The 16,925-nt window shown below is 35.1% G+C and overlaps 1 protein-coding gene across 2 annotated transcripts in view; it reads left to right on the top strand.

Annotated features, from left to right (window-relative positions):
* ENTPD6 (ectonucleoside triphosphate diphosphohydrolase 6) overlaps positions 1-11,507 on the top strand; it is a 50,734-nt gene extending 39,227 nt beyond the window's left edge. Inside the window, exons 12-14 of one of the 2 annotated variants that reach the window (XM_074209308.1) lie at positions 5,418-5,474; positions 7,909-8,021; positions 8,857-11,507. In XM_074209308.1, the coding sequence (XP_074065409.1) occupies positions 5,418-5,474; positions 7,909-8,021; positions 8,857-8,955 (269 nt within the window). In that variant the 3' untranslated portion in view covers positions 8,956-11,507. The remainder of the gene's footprint in view (positions 1-5,417; positions 5,475-7,908; positions 8,022-8,856) is intronic. The other variant, XM_074209307.1, reaches the window with a different exon arrangement.
* Positions 11,508-16,925: the final 5,418 nt, after the last annotated feature.

The raw sequence follows: 16,925 nt of genomic DNA, 5'->3' as shown, positions 1-16,925 counted from the left end.
CACTGGCTATCATGTGCTCTTGCCATGTGACCAACACAACTTTTTTTTTTGCCCAGACATTTCATCCTTTGCATCCTTTCTTTTTATATAGTGTTGCAACTTGCTCACATACTTTATTTCCTCGATACTGCCCCTTGAGCAGTCCTTAACTTCAGTTCTTTTAGAGTTTAAAATATTCTAAGATTTGTAAACCACACTTACACATGCACAAAATATTAGTATTATAGTTGGACTAATTAAAAAACCTTTGTAGCATCCTAAAAGCATCACAGCCTATTCTGTAGGCTGTCTTTTCAACTGCATATTCAGTCTGGACAATTTTCTTCATCTACCTTGTATACTTTCTGTGTAATAGGACATATTCCTTTGAATGAATAAATATCATTTAGGTACTACAATATTCCAGAGCTTGATACAATTAACAGACTTTCATCTGATAACAAGAAAAGCTGAAGGGACCCTATTATCTATAAGGAAATATCTATATTTCCTTAATATGGAATTTGCATTGGATTTCCATGACTGTTATATATACCTTTGGCAGTTCTGACTGTCTTATGTTTTACTTTTATTAGTGATCATCAAATAACTTTCAATGAATCTTCTCTAAATTTGATGTGTTCTTGTGAGTTACCTTGTTAGAGATTTTTAAGACAATTTAAGACAAAAAATTTTTAAAATTTAGAAAAATTCTCCTGAATTAAATGTTCTTTTATAATTAAGCAGACAAGAAGCACAATGGAATTTTATCTTCTCTACTTCCTTTAGTCAGATGGTGATGGTAAAGCTGTGATCTGCTCTGAAATGTCACTTGCCAAAATCTGCCTCTTCTTTTAATATCTTCCATCAAGTATACTCTCCTTTATTATTCAAAGAGATTTGGATAGTTAATCCTGGATTATTCTTTTATTTTTGTATAGATGAGAAAGTAGACTTTTATTGATCAGTAGTTAATCTTTTTTTTTTCCATAACAAGGTTTTGGTTGTCTGTTTTTTCCTCATGCTTTTGGTATCTTCACTTCTTTCAGGTATCTTGAGAATCAATTTCTCAAAATTGTATCAACTCCAGCATAGATATTCTTTGTGTATTTATGGTTTAGATCATCCTTTCTCATCTTTTTTCAGGACCATTTCCACTTCTTGGAATTCAAATGTGGTTGGCTCCTCTGTCCTTAATGACAAAGAGAGCTTGTTATAAAAATAGCTTCCATCTCTCTTATCTGTTTGTTGTATTCCTTCCAGTTTCTTCTTTAAATGCCCTCAGGTTGACATTTACCAAAATTTTCTTAAACCTTCTCCTCTCTACTCATCTTCACTCATATATATGAGACATTATTACCTACCACACTCCCCTGTAAACAATTTTTTGAAATAAATTTATTTTCCAAATCAGTATTGTCCATGGCTGCCATACCTTTCTACTTCCCAGGTGAGTCCATATATTTGTACACTTGAGACTTTTAAACACTGTTAGGCTCATTGTAGCAGTTTTTCATTTTTATTCTTCTAGTTTTGTATTGATTTATATTTTTGCTCTAAAATTGTCAACACACAAAGTGCTGATTCAGGAATAACTCCCACATCAGTAATGATTGTCCTCTGTTAAAATATAGTAATTTTCATATTTTTGTGATATTATTCACTGATATATATATATATATATATATATATATATATATATATATATATATATAATTTACTGTCTTGAGAATTTTTTCTCAAAAAAAGGATTAATGATAAAAAGCCATGAGACTTCCAAGTTCTTGGTCTTTCTAATTTTTTATAATATATGTGTGAACAGTTTTCACTTGAATTTTCCTATTTTTGGATTGAAGTCAGATATCAAAATATATATTGATTTAACTGGTATGTTCTCAGAGAGATTTTTTTGAATAATAATGTGTGGAATTTATTATATACCTTGAAAGAAAAAATAAGCATGGAGAAATTGATATTCGTAGCTTCATGGAATCTGCTTTTTGTGTTCTTGCTATATATATAGATATATGGAAAAACTCATTTTTAGTGTTTAAGTTCAGAATTTAAACTTTTTTTAAAGCTATTTATTTATTTATTTTTCTTTAGAAAGATTTTATTAATTTTGAGTTTTACAATTTTTCCCACATTCTTGCTTCCCTCCCCCCACCCCCCACAGAAGGTAGTCTGTTAGTCTTTACATTGTTTCCATGGTATACATTGATCTTAGTTGAATGTGATAAGAGAGAAATCATATCCTTATGGAAGAAAAATATAAGAGATAGTAAAATTTAATAATATCTCAGAAAGATTTTTATAGAATTTCCCTGCCTCTTTATAATTTGCAACAGATGTTATGATATAAAATATAATTTTTCCTTTGTAATATTTTTGCAAATAATTATCAGGAACATTCAAACATAAGATGACAAAATGTCCTGTGATATATGGTGTTTCAACCTATTTCTTTATTCATCTCCCCAAGAATAAACTGTGAGCTATTCTTCCATTTAGTTTCATATTTTTCCCAAAGATTCTTTTGATGGTAGGATGACCTGGGTTTCTTGGGTGTAGTTGATAGGGTATTGGACTTGGAGTCAGGAAGATCTGGGTTCAGTTCCTGCATCCAGCAACATAAATATTTGACAATTTATTTAGCCTCTTAGAGTCTTGAATTCTTCATTTGTAAAATGGGGATAAAGATGTTTTATGCCCACCTCACAGGACTGTTGTAGGAGTTTCCAGTGGGGTATAAATACAAACTTTAAATTATATACATATATATATATATCCATTAGTATTCAGTGCCCTTTGCCAATTTTTGACCATGTTGGTTAAAGTATCATATGATAAGTGAAGGAAGACAGTCCATATTTTTATGGTTACACAATGTTTTTGTCGGTGTGGGTGGACAGATGGCTTGGGAGTTGGAGGAAGGAAAAGCATGTTCACTTGTTCATATCCCAACAAATTCATAGGTGTCACAGACTAAAAAAATTATGGAACTCCAACCTAGACAGAACTTGGTCAAGTAAAGGTAATATATGCTATTTGCCCCTTAATCTGTTCATTTTTCTTTTCCTAGGAAATGTATCCTAAAACAGCAGAAAATATTGAACTATATTTGAGTTCAGTCCTTCAGTGTATAAGAATATAATGAAGCTGCCCCCTCCCCTCTCCCTGGAAAAGTATAGCAGAATTTACTAATCCAAATTAGTGTTCTCACCTTGGCAAGCTATACAGTTAATTACAATGATGTAACTACTATCCAAAGCAATTTTAGAATTGGACAGAGCCCTAGATTTAGAATCTCAGTACCAGAGGTCAGATTCTGGTTGTGCAATGAACCACCCCTGTGACCTTGAGCACAGTTTTTCTTCTCTCTCAGCCTTTAAAATAAGAGAGTTGGACTAGAGTTAGGAGTTCTTAACTTTTTCAATCATCGACCCTTACGGGATAAGACCTCCAAATTACTCCTCATAGTAATATTTTAAAATTTATTTTAAAAATTGCATAGACATCACACTCAATTTGGAACAATGTATATCATGGAAACAATGTAAAGACTGACAAATTGCTTTCTGTGGGGGGTGGGGTGAGGGAAGTTAAGATTAGGGGGAAAATTATAAAACTCAAAATAAATAAAATCTTTAAAAATTGCATAGAATTGCAAAAGAAGCCACTATACTGAAATAAAGATCTAAATTTTTTTCCCCATCCAAGTTGAAGTACCCCCTGAACTTGATCTATAAATCTGTTGAGACTTGTGTTAAGAGCCTGAAGACTAAATGTTCTCTAAGGTCTCTTCCAACTCTATGTCCTTTCAACTTGTTTTAAAATTGATTTCATCTTGGGCAAGAAGTCATTTAAGTTCCTGGTTCCCTCAAGCAACTTTATACTACCATTATTTGCAGAAAAGGTGCTGATCTTTGGTAAATCCCTACCAAAAGAAACAGGTCTGGTAAAATGTGGCTATTTGTGCATATACTTGTATACAGAAATACATGTGTGTGTACAAACAAATATAAAGAGACTTGGAAGTTCATTTTTTTCTTCAAAAATGGAATTTCTTAGTTTGCCAAACTTAGTTTTAAATAACCTCTGGATTATTTCCAAGTCATTTATTTACTACCATTTAGGATATTCAAAAAACTGTCACAGACTCCATTTCCCAAGGAAGAGCTTCAAAAATATTTTAAACACCTTTTGATTATTTGTAGAACCTCTTAAAACTAACTCCTTTAAAAGTGACAAGATTCATTTGAAGGTAAAAACCCTAACAGGATGATTTTTTTAAAACATCAGACAAGACCTCAGAATAAGACCTCATAAGTCTTCTTGGGAACCTCCCAATGGGAAATGAATCAAGCTTTTAAGACCTGCTCTCATTCTGCAGAATACCCATGAAAGAGATCTCACTGTTCTCAAAAAGGATTCTTAAGAGAACAGCCAACTATGTTTACTGGGTTTGCTTTTTACACTCTGAAAAATTATCCCAGGAGGCTAACACCAAATCTGTTCCATAGCTAAAGAACAAGCTTCTTGAACTTCATAATTTTTTTATGAACCTAGATTTAGAATTGTATTGATTCTTAGAGCAAGGAAGTCTCTGCTTGGGGATTTTCCTCTCTTAACTGACACTTTAGTAATCAAAGAACCCTTTGACTGTATTTCCCCTCTTTTCCTCCTTATGATCTTTTTCTTTTTTTTTTTTTTCTTTTAGGTTTTTGCAAGGCAAATGGGGTTAAGTGGCTTGCCCAAGGCCACACAGCTAGGTAATTATTAAGTGTCTGAGACCGGATTTGAACTCAGGTACTCCTGACTCCAGGGCCGGTGCTCTATCCACTGCACTACCTAGCTGCCCCCCCCCCCACTTATGATCTTGTGGAGTATGCATACCTTTTATGAATCTCCATCATGTTAAGAAAAGCTTGTAGTTTCTGCAGATTCAGTTATCAGTGCCACTCTATCCCAAAAAAACTTGGTTAGGTAAGAATAATTCCAGTAATGTTTTAATGGAACTTCTAAAACATTATGATGAATCAAGTTATTTCAGGATGCAATTTTTCCACATTTTTGTCTTTAGCATCATTGTTTAATCCACAACATGGTACACAATGACAAGAATACTGCCTTTAGAGTCAAAAAAATATCTGATTTCAAAACTTACCTCCAACACTAGCTTTGTGACCCCCAAAATTTCTCCATTTGCTGAAACTGATAGTTCCATGTAAGGATGAAATGCTGGCTGATGGAAAGTCATATAGCCTCTCAGATGACTCCAAAGGGGACTTAATTGCTAAGTCATAGATTTGTGTGTCCTAAATTAGTAGAAGGAATTTCCATAGAGAACATTCCCTAGCTGATGAAATCCCAGGTTTTTGTGTGTAATGACCTAGAATCCAAAATCTTTGTAAAACTTAAGTTTTCTTTTCTTACAGATAAGGAGAAAGGAGGCAGTCTCACAGTTGAAGACTTTGAAATTGCAGCAAAATATGGCAAGTAAAGTTAAGCCTTTTGCATATAGGAAAATAGGGCCCAAAGGACAGCCACATAGCTAGGATTAGTATTCTGGATTCTTCATTCTTGATTCTGTCCATTAGACCATATCTTCCTAATCATTAATTATTCTTTCCAATATCAGATATAAAGTGATTGATAAATTTTGTGCAATATAGTTTACTCCTTTGATTTTATATTTATTATTTTATATGAGATGATTCAGTTCAGTATAAAAGCTATTGTTTGTTCTGACAAGTACACAAATGGTAGAACAGTTGATAAGAGATTGCTGGCTCTTATGTCCCTATGACATAGAAATGTTACTTTACCTGCTTAGTAGATTCCAAGTGTTTATTTATGCAATCGCAGTTTTGAAATTGTTCATGTATAATGCTGCAAAATTCATTTAATTCAAATTTCATTTTAATTTTAATTCAAATATTAACCACCTATTATATATCTGACATGTACATTAGACTGATGAAACTAAGGCAAAAGGAAACAACCCTTCCTCTCAAGAAGCTTACATTCTCTCTTGTAGTGAAGAATGTTAAATGATATTTCTCTTGATATTTTATTCACTTAAAAGAATATACCTTTCTTATTCATATAGAGGACTTTTAATAATTGTGTTAAATTGAATGCACTTTGACATTCAAGAAAAACCAGAGTAATCATCTTCAGTTGTATAAAATAACTAATTTGTAATTGTCGTTCATGGTTTACTGCCAATACTGAGAATTGTCCCTAGAGCAGGGGTGAAAACCCTAATCCTTGGCTGGGTTTCATCTAGAGTTTGTAGGAATCTTAGCTATATTCAAATTTAATTCATTCCATTGAAAAAAAAATGCCATATAGGACTCTTCTAGGTACATAGAAGGACATACAATTTGTACTTGAATCTTTTCAGTGACTTCACAAAACATCATTTCCTAGATACCTCAATTAGAATGTTCTTTCTTCTACTGAACCAAAAATTGCTTCTTTGTGATTTTCACCTGTATGTCCTGGTTGTTTTGCCTTCTAGAGCAATAAAGAATAAGGCAACAGCACTTCGAATATATGAATATAGCTATAGAGTTAATTTTATCTCTCCCCCCTAACCAGGACTTCTCTTCTTTAGCCTAAATATCCCCAGTTCTTTCTCCCATTTATCACATAAAAGGGTTTCTAGATCCCTCACTGTTAAGATTGCTTACTCTGTAATACTTTAACAAGAACTCTGTAAAGCATAGCAACTGGACCTGAGCACAGAACTCAAAATATGTGATCAATTGAAAGAACATTTATCCTGTCATATTCCAACATGGTGCTTCTAATGTAGCCTGAGATTTATTAGCATTTTTAATAACCAGCTTCACTCTTGACTCTCCCTGAGTTTAATGTCACTCTAAACCCCTAAGCCTTTTTTTTTTTTTTATCATGGGCATTCCAACCACCTCTTCCCAGTACTATTGTTTTTCATTTGGTTTTTTGAACCTATTTGGCCCACCATCCAGATCTTTTGAGATTTTCTTGGATTCTGAATTTGCTCTCCAGAGTATTAGTTATTTCTTCTGTCATTGGTAAACTATTGATAAATATATTAAAAAGCAATGGGCAAAGGCATGCTTTGTCCATTTTTATAACATACAGGTCATTGTCAAGGCAGTCCAGAGAGTAATTTCTCTTCAACAAATTTATATCAATATTATTAATATCAGCTTAAGAATTCCTTATGCAGATTAAAGAACTATTTATAGAATTATAATCATAATTAGCAAGAGGAAGTGAAAAAATATTCTTTCTCAGAAGCTAGAAGCCTCAGTATAATTGGATTTCATAATAAATGATTTACCTATTATTTAACCTACTTAGGCTTTTCTCCCCCTTCTATTTCTTCTATGCCTCTATCCCTTCTTCACTGATTTTCCCTCAAAACTCTTCCTCTCTAACTCACTTTTAATTTTCCCTCTTCTCTTTTCCCCAGTCATTACCTTTCTTCTCTTTCTTTTCTATTTCCTGGCTTAAGCTAACTATAACACAAAATTGCAATTTAAATATTCTTTTAATTGGCTAACATTTTATGTTACTATTCTTAATTTTAAAATCAGATGTTTAATTTCTGTCTTCTCCCCCAAAAAAACTTCTAATCATTTAAATTAAGTTGCTTTTTACTTCTGGATGATATGCTGTTGATTCATTTTTGTTTGTTTATTTATCATCAGTAACCCTTCATAGAAGGTATTCACCAAGAAATTTTTTTGGTAGCAGAAACGTCACTGAGAATTATTCTGAGTTAGGCATGTGTTGCTTTTGCATTTCAAGTATATAGTATTTACAGAGACTTTTAAAGATGTTGATTATATCAAGAAATGTCAATTCTATTGTTAGCCATTTCAAAATAAGCTGTGAAATGGAAGGTGATTTCCCTTTTTCTATTCCCCCTAGTTTGTAGAACCATGGAAGTTAACCCACAGGAGAATCCTTTTATTTGTATGGACCTTACCTATATCAGTTTGCTACTTCAAGAATTTGGGTTTCCGAAAACTAAGGTGTTTAAGGTAAGTCTGCTACTTTGGTACTTCTGACAACCCCCAAAATAGCACTTTAATCTTTTGCTGCAGAATTGTAAGTGTTATAATTCTACACCTGAAATATCCAATATAAATTCCTTTTAGAAATTATGATAATTTGAAAAGTATAGTTACAAAAATTTCAGAAAAACCATTATAAGAATTCAAAAGAACTTTTAAGTAATCTAGTAATATTAAATTCCAACAATACTAAGAGTTAAAAACTCCAAGGAGCTTCTCCTAAGAGAAGTAATTTCAAGATGACCTAGTTATATCATGTGCATAGTTAAGTATATTTCACATAAAGTTTCTTTTGTAAGAGAGGAAATAAAATTTAATAAAATTATATTTTGATGGTCAAATTATATTTAATGGATAAACTCTTCAAATGGACTAGTGGTTGTTTGTTAAAAAAAAATAAATAAGAGTAAACTACATGTTGAAGTGATCAAATCACACTGAGTTTGTTCCATTTCCATTATCTGAACTTTTTAGTATCCCATATCAGTTAGGATGTATTGATTGGTAGAACTCAAAAGTGACTATCTTGGATGTATCCTATTTTAGTTTAGATCTGGAAGAGATTTCAGAAACCCAATGTCCTCATTTCATAGATGAGGAAACTAAGGCTAAAAAAATTAAATGATTTGGCCAGAATCAGTCATACCAGTTAGCAAGTCAGAGGTGGTATTTGAACCTGTCTTCATGACACCAAGTCCAGTACTCTTAGCTGCTATACTGTATTTTAATATGAACTTTAGCCATATTCCTTAACATAATATTTCTCTCTCTCTCTCTCACTCTATCTATCTCTCATTGGAAGCTGGCTCGGAAAATTGATGACATCGAAACCAGTTGGGCTCTGGGAGCCACTTTTCACTACATTGATTCACTGAACAGACAACAGAACAAAGTCTCATAGTGCTTGAGACTTTGGTATGAGCCTTATTTTGGAAAATATTGCCAAACCTTTTTTGAGCAGAGCCCTTGAACACCTTAATGAGGGGTCAGTGATATTACTCTGGAAGTTTTTTCCACAAAAGTTGCTACAGTCTCCATGAGAACCCAACGCCTTTGTGGAATTTATATGACTCCATCTTCCATTGAATGGCATCTGGGACAATTTTGGTGAACAGTCACATAAACATTTCCCAATTGTGTTAGTTAATCTTAATTTATTATGTTTGATTTTTAACGAAGACTTCACTATTTATGTTTTGAACAGTTTCTAATGATGCATTGTGCTGCCTTTTCAGTGCCAATCCCTGACCACCTACGTTGACATTAGTGTGTGGGTAATAGACTTCTTTGTTTTATTCAGTCCAGATTGCATTTTTAGTCCAATCTAGACGTTGTGTAACTTGTTCAGTATCCATACAACCCTTTAGTTCTTCTAAAGAAACATGAGTGACCTAGGCAGTTTCCATTTACTTAAAGGATTATTTAATATGTCACTAGTCTTATGTGGACAAAAGAGTGATGTGAGCTAAGATTAAGCCAGTTTTCTAGTCAGTAGATGATAGCCTCCTACACAGCTAGCTAGAAAGTTGTGAAAAGGATACACTGTGACAGGTCCCCATGTTTTTCAATATTTATTATACTGTGAACCCCTGCCCACCCCCTACCTCTCACCTCATGGCACATGGCTTCTGTACATTTCATGTTTCCATTCCTGTCTGCTTGCTTTCATAGTGACCTCAACCTTCTTTATCCACTCCAAGGAGAAGGTATTGAAGAGATAACATACAATTTGGTAGATTTTATCTTCCCTTTGGGTGGACAGTGAAAATTAAGCCACAGTAGGCTAGACTAACCCTAAGGTTAGGCTTCATTGAACTTAGAATTGAAAATGTTCGTCTCTTTGTATTCATATTCAGTTTTTCCAGAAACCAGCCAGGCTAATAAATGCTTACAAGGTTTGGTTTTAGATCATCAGAAGAGTTGTCACTGTGATTGCAAACACTTCTCTCTCCAAGGAAGACACTATAGAAAATAACACCTTTGTCTTATGTGCCACTGGCTGCAAGAAATTAAATGATAAGCAACATTCTAAATAGTAATAGACATAAATACATTTACTTTGGGGTTTTTGTTTTGTTTTGTTTTTTCCAAAATTCCTTACTTAAAGGATTACTGGGTTTCAGGCTGAGTGTCCCTCCCCCTCCTCTGGGCATAGTCTTCCTTGTCCAAATGAATGTATTGCTGCATTGAGCCAAGTTTGCAGCCAAGCTGGGTTGGCAACTGGAACACTGTCAATGCTGTAGGGAAATCAAAGGAAATGTTTTGAAGCATCAAACACTTGACTTTGAAATTTTTTCTGCTCCATCAGAAACTGGATTTTAGTTCCCAAAATTTCCTCTCCATTCTTCTTGAAGTTACCGACAGATTGTAGAATATTTATTATTAACATGCAGTGGCATTTCAGGTACTAATACTAGAACTAGTATTACTAGTATTAGGTTCTAACTCAAGTGTCTAACTGTAAACTACCTCCTTGGTGCTGTCTCTGTATATTGATCACCTTCAGTTTATGGTGGAGGAGTCATTGTTCTTGTTCTGCCAAAACTCTATTAGGTACTCATCAGTCATTTCCTAAAAACCATCTGAAAAGGCGAAGTGTTATATGTGTTCCCCCAAATAAAAAAGGTTTACAACTGTCATCTTTAATTTTTTGTGTGCTTGATGAATGAGTGTACATAAAGGATCTTTCTCTGAATAGTCTTTAAAAGGTGTAGTCATTAAATGTCAAGTCTAATTAATCTTGTATATTTTCATCAGTAAAAACAGCAGGTATGGACTAGAAGCAGCTCATTTATGAGTTAGAATTCCAGGGGACTTTGAGTCAGGAAGATCTGCATTCAGATATGATCTCAAACATCTAATTACTTGGTTGACCCAGGGAAGCTATTTAACCCTGTTTGCCTCAGTTTCCTCATCTGTAAAATGATCATGTGAAGGAAATGGCAAATCACTCCAATATCTTTGCCAAGAAAATCCCCAAATAGGGTCACAAAGATTTGGTCACAACTTAAAAACAACGCAAAAAATATTCCCCTTTATTGGATGAGGAAACTGTTTGCAGAGATTTAGTCACATGTGAAGTCAATCATCTAGAAAGGGGCAGAAGAGAAAACTCACAAACATAGTTCCTCAAGTTCAGCCTTCTTTCCACTCTATCATGTTTTCATTAAAAAAACTGTCATTATCTTGAAGTTCTTAATAGCCAGTGAAGAACAGTTTATACTCAGTTACATGACCTAGATATTAGAAAAATAAATCTCAAATTTCAGAGAAAAGTTAGGCAGGATGTGTATGATCTGTTAGTGCCTCTAAAAGAAAAACAAAAACCCTCTCAAGGGGATAGGAATATTCTCAAAAATTAGCTTTTGACAACACAACAATAACAAAAAGGGAAGGTGCCTAAAAAATGGTAGTTGCACAGAGAGTTCTCTGATCTCAGATTTTTTAATGAGAACCCTACTTAAATACACATCCTAATATGGAAATAACAGTTGGTTTTCAGAGGCTATGGTAGCAGTACTTAAGCTCTGTCAAGTGCTACCAAGATCAAAAGTCTCTGATGAAAATCTGTCATAGTCTATTGTCCAAGAACTAGCTTAACCCAAGTGTGGAGAGGCTCATCATCACCACAGAGGTGGCCAATAAGTGATGATGTTTGCCCTTCATTCTCAAAAAAGACCATGACATCAGGGAGGTAACGCCATGACAAGCGCAAGTGGATTTAAGTGAGGTGGTGGTGTGTCTCTCACTTTCTCTTACAGAGCCAACTAGGTCCAATGGCCAGATATGAATCAGGATGACTGGAGATGGGCCTGGATGGGCCAGTAGGTAATGAATTCTTTAACCACATAAAAATACAATATGACTTTCTGTCTTTTGTGGCCATTTTCTACTTCAAGACAAAAAGCAGAACAACCTCTGCCCTTCAGGGAGTTTGCATTCCAATGAAGGAGACCACGTGTACATAAATAGGTATGTGCTAAAAATAAAGCATATGTGAAGTAAACCTACATGGGAAGGTAATAGATGTTAGGGGAGCCAGGAAAGACCTCAAGCAGAAGGTAATGATTAAGCTAAGTCTTGAAGGAGCTAGAGATTTCAAGAGAGGTGAAGAGTTCATTCTTGTGGAATGTCGCAGAGAAAGATGAATTATCTCATTAAGGAATGGTTAGGGTAGTTATTGGTGGACAATGAACATGAAGAGGAAAGGTAAGATGGAACTAGATTGAGAAGAGCTCTAGATGCCATACAGGGGAGTTGATTTTAGTGGAGGTAGAAGAAAGTTACTGGAGTTTATTAATGAGGATAAATAAAAGGTGGCAACAGACATTTAAGAAATGGTGTCTTTGGAAGATGACTTGGAGTGGGGAAAAATTTAAGACAAGGAGTTTTGAGGATTTGCACTAGTTCAGGAAAAAGACTATTAGGGCCTGAGCTAGGGCTGTAACTCTGGAAAGTATGTGTTAGGACTAAGAAATCAGTCCAAAGCTTTAAAGATTACTTAGAAGACTTCCCTTTTGTGTTAATCATTTGAGTGTGGAAGGCACTTTATGTGCATAATGATCCCTGAACAATAACAAAAACTGAAACTGACTAGCTCATGGAAGTCATTCTGAGTTAGTTCTGTGTGTGTGTGTGTGTGTATGTATAACTCAAATATACTTCTATATATTATATACAGCTGAAAATAGCATATATATATTAAAACCAAAATTGATGAAAGAACAAAAATACAATTAGAAGTTCTTGTGTAGCTTAGAAAAGAGGCCTTTGAGATTAAAAAAAGAAATGATTTCACAGAAAAATCAGTTAAGTTAAAATTGGTAGGGCATCTTATTTGATACATTGAAGGAAATGCCATATGACTTAACCAAAGACATTCAAGAGAGCATGGAGGGAGACAAGCTAAGAGTGAAGAGTTCTAAGGTTGTATCCACATACACCCACTACTGGAAACACACACACACACACACACACACACACACACACACACACACACACACTACTCTCCAACTTCTCTCTGGGACTCTGTTCATCTTCACTCCTTGCCTTAAAGCAACTCAAGTGTATAGATTGTCCTGTGACAATCACAGGGGTATTTCTCTTTTAGTCTTTGGTGGTAAGTTTCTTGCCAAAGTCCTCAATAGGCTGATCCTTCACCTGGAAGTTGGTCACTTTCCTGAGAGCCAGTGTGACTTCAGAAAGGGTAGAGGATCAGTAGATGTGTTTGTTGCCCAACAACTCGAGGAAAAATGCCAGGACAACATTTGTAGATATGACCAAGACCTTAAAAAATGAAGTCTAAGCTCTTCTCCTGGTCATGGCTTTCAGATAGCCCATTAATTTTTGAATTATTTCTTCTGGATCTGTTTTCGAGGTCAGTTGTTTTTCCAATGAGATATTTCACATTTTCTTCTAATTTTTGGCTTTTTTGGAAGAGTTTTATTTCGTCCTGAATTCTTGCAGACTGCATGTGAAGGTGTTATTTTCTTCAGAGAGCTTTTTTTATCTCCTTTTCCAGCTGACCAATTCTGCTTTTTAAGGCATTTTTCTCATTTGCCTTTTGTTTTGCTTTTTCCATTAGGCCTAAACTGGTTTTTAACATTATTTTCTTCAGTTTTTTTTTTTTATATCTTTCACCAAGCTTTTGATTTGGTTTTTATGATTTTTCTGCATCACTCTCATTTCTCCTCCACCTCCCTTAATTGCTTTTCAAAGTCTTTTTTTGAGCTCATCCATAGTCTGAGCCCATTTTCTATTTCTCTTAGAGGTTTTGGATACAGAAGCTTCGATTTTGTTGTCATCTGAGTATGTGTTTTGATCTTCCATGGGACTAAAGTAATTCTCTGTGGTCAGATTCTTCTTTTTTTGTTGTTTACTCATTTCCTCAGTCCAAGACTAATTTACAGCACTTTCAAGGCTTTGGGTTTGTTTTTTTTGGGGGGGGGACACCCCACTGGAACCCTTATTCCTCCAAAGTCTTATGCTCTCTGGTCTGTGCTTTGATATGTAGATGACCACAGCACTTCCCTCTGCCCTGGGGCTATAAGGAGGGATCCAGCTTGGTTCTTTAGTATGTAAGCCCTACAATATCTGAGTGTACACAAACAGCAGAGTCCTACTGCGAGGGAGAGCAGAGAAATCTCTTCAGACTTCCCTTGCTGTCTCTGGGGGGTGCAGGCTGCTTTCTCCAGATTTTTCGCTGCAGATTCTGTGGCCAGTGCTCCTCACTCCATACTCATTCTGGTGGAGCAGAGTTCTCTCACCGCCCCTTCAAGCTGGTGATCCCTGGGCTGTCTAGAATTGTTTTTGATCATTGTACTGCCAAGGAGAGCTAAATCTATCTTAGTTGTTCATTACACAATGTTGCTCTCAATATGTACACTATTATTCTGGTTCTACTTACATTACTCAGCATCAGTTCATTTTTTTTTAGGGTTTTTTTTTTGGCAAGGCAGTGGAGTTAAGTGGCTTGCCCAAGGCCACATAGCTAGGTAATTATTGTGTCTGAGGCAGGATTTGAACTCAGGTACTCCTGACTCCAGGGCCAGTGTTCTATCCACTGCACCACCTAGCTACCCCTCAGCATCAGTTCATGCAAGTCTTTCCAGGCTTTTTGTAAAGTCCATTCATTCATAATTTCTTATGAACAATAGTACTTAATCACATTCACATGCCACAATTTGTCCAGTCATCCCCTTTCAATTCTTTGCCATTACAAAAAAACCTGCTATAAATATTTTTGTACTTGTGTATCTTTCCCCCTTTTTTATGTTCTCCTTGGAATATAGACCTAGTATTGCTGGATCAAAGGACAGTCATAGTTTTATTGCCCTTTGGGTGTAGTTCCAAATTGCTCTCCAGAATGATTGTATCAGTTCACAACTCTATCAACAATGTATTAGTATCCCAGTTTTCCCACATCCCCTCCAACATTGATCGTTTTCTTATTTTTGTCATATTGACCAATCTGATAGGTGGTACTTCAGAGATGTTTTAATTTACATTTCTCTAATCAATGATTTAAAACAATTTTTCACTTGACAATAGATAGCTTTAATTACTTTACCTAAAAAAGTGCCTGTTCTTATCCTTTGACCATTTAGATGATCATAACTTTTTTTGGGGGGGGGGGATTTCTGTAAGCTAAAGGGGTTAAGTGACTTGCCCAAGGTCACACAGGCAAGTAAGTTAAGTGCCTGAGGCCACATTTGATCTCAGGTCCTCCTGATTCCAGGGCTGGTGGTCTATCCACTGTGCCTCCTCCTAGTTGCCCTACAATCCTAATTTCTTTTTTTAGGTTTTTGCAAGGCAAATGGGGTTAAGTGGCTTGCCCAAGGCCACACAGCTAGGTAATTATTAAGTGTCTGAGACCAGATTTGAACCCAGGTACTCCTGACTCCAAGGCCGGTGCTTTATCTACTACGCCACCTAGCCACCCCTCAATCATAATTTCTTAAAGAAGTTTATCCAATGTAAAAAAAAAAAAATTGCCTAAATAAGGAGCAAAAAAACCAGCAAACACCTCTACCAGAAAATGCTTCGTCTCTTTGCCAAGTGGTAAGACATGACAACCAAGTATACAGCTATTTGGATAATGTTATATACAAAAGAAAATGAAAGAAGCTTTCATGTAATTTTAAGCTAAAAGGAGGGGGGTGGATGAGAAAGATGGAGTAAAGGGGAAGATGAGTCTAGAAAATTTGGTTTGAGACCCAGCTTAAGCTGTATCACAAGAACATTTATAGAAGAACCCAGAAAAACAATAAAATAAGGAATAGGACAGATATGCCAACATATCTATAACAATTTTTCTCATCATTAAAGACAGTGAATCCTCTGCATTTGGCCTCCTCAGTTCCTAATGTACTATGTAAGGAAATGGGTATGTCCACTTAAGACAGAGTTAGCAAGAGTGGCTGTATTTGACCAAATACAGACAGAAAAAACTTATGTGGGAAATTATTTTAAGACAATTAAATTTTCAAGATGTCTCAAAAAGGGAAAGATTCCATTAAAGTGAAAAAGTAGTAGGAGATACCATTACTAAAAAAAAAATGATCAAAAAACTTCTGTTAGGGGCAGCTAGGTGGCACAGTGGATAAAGCACCAGCCCTGAAGTCAGGAGTACCTGGGTTCAAATCTGGTCTCAGACACTTAATATTTACCTAGCTGTGTGGCCTTGGGCAAGCCACTTAACCCCAATTTGCCTTGCCAAAAAAACAAAAAAAAACAAAAAAAAACCCCAAAAAACTTCTGTTAACTAAACTAACTTTCATTTATTTTAATTACTTAAAAGCATTGATGATTTCACCATTGAGGATGCTTCCTTCCCTGATATAGATCACAACTCATCCAAAGACTTTTATCCTGGGAGATTTTTATTCATATATCCCAAAATCTACTATTACATAAAAAATTCAAAAGACATCAGTTAACTAAACTTTCATTTATTTTGATTACTAAAAGGATTGATGATTTCATCAGTGTGGGTACTTCCTGATACAGATCACAACCCCAGATTTCATCTGCTATTCCAAATAAAATATCAGTAGATTCTTATTCATGTACACCCCAAAATCGATCAGCAAGAGGCAGTTACATGGCAGTGGATAAATTGTTGGACTCAGGAAGACCCAAGTTCAAATCTTGCCTCAGACACTTAATTAGCCATGTAAGTTTTAGCAAGTCAATCTCTATCCTGTACATATCTTAAATTCAACATGTTCAAAACTGAACTGATCATCTTTCCCTCAAAACCCTTTTCCCAGGAAGCAAGATTGGGGGGAAAATTGTAAAACTGAAGTAATATCTTTAATAAAAATAAAACCTTTTCCCATCACTTCCAAACCTCTTCATTACTGCCAAGTG

This window comes from Macrotis lagotis, chromosome 1 (assembly GCF_037893015.1).
Source record: "Macrotis lagotis isolate mMagLag1 chromosome 1, bilby.v1.9.chrom.fasta, whole genome shotgun sequence".
In the NCBI taxonomy this organism is placed as follows: Eukaryota; Metazoa; Chordata; class Mammalia; order Peramelemorphia; family Peramelidae; genus Macrotis; species Macrotis lagotis.
Note: the sequence above shows the minus strand (reverse complement) of the source record. Positions and strands in the feature narration are given on the sequence as shown.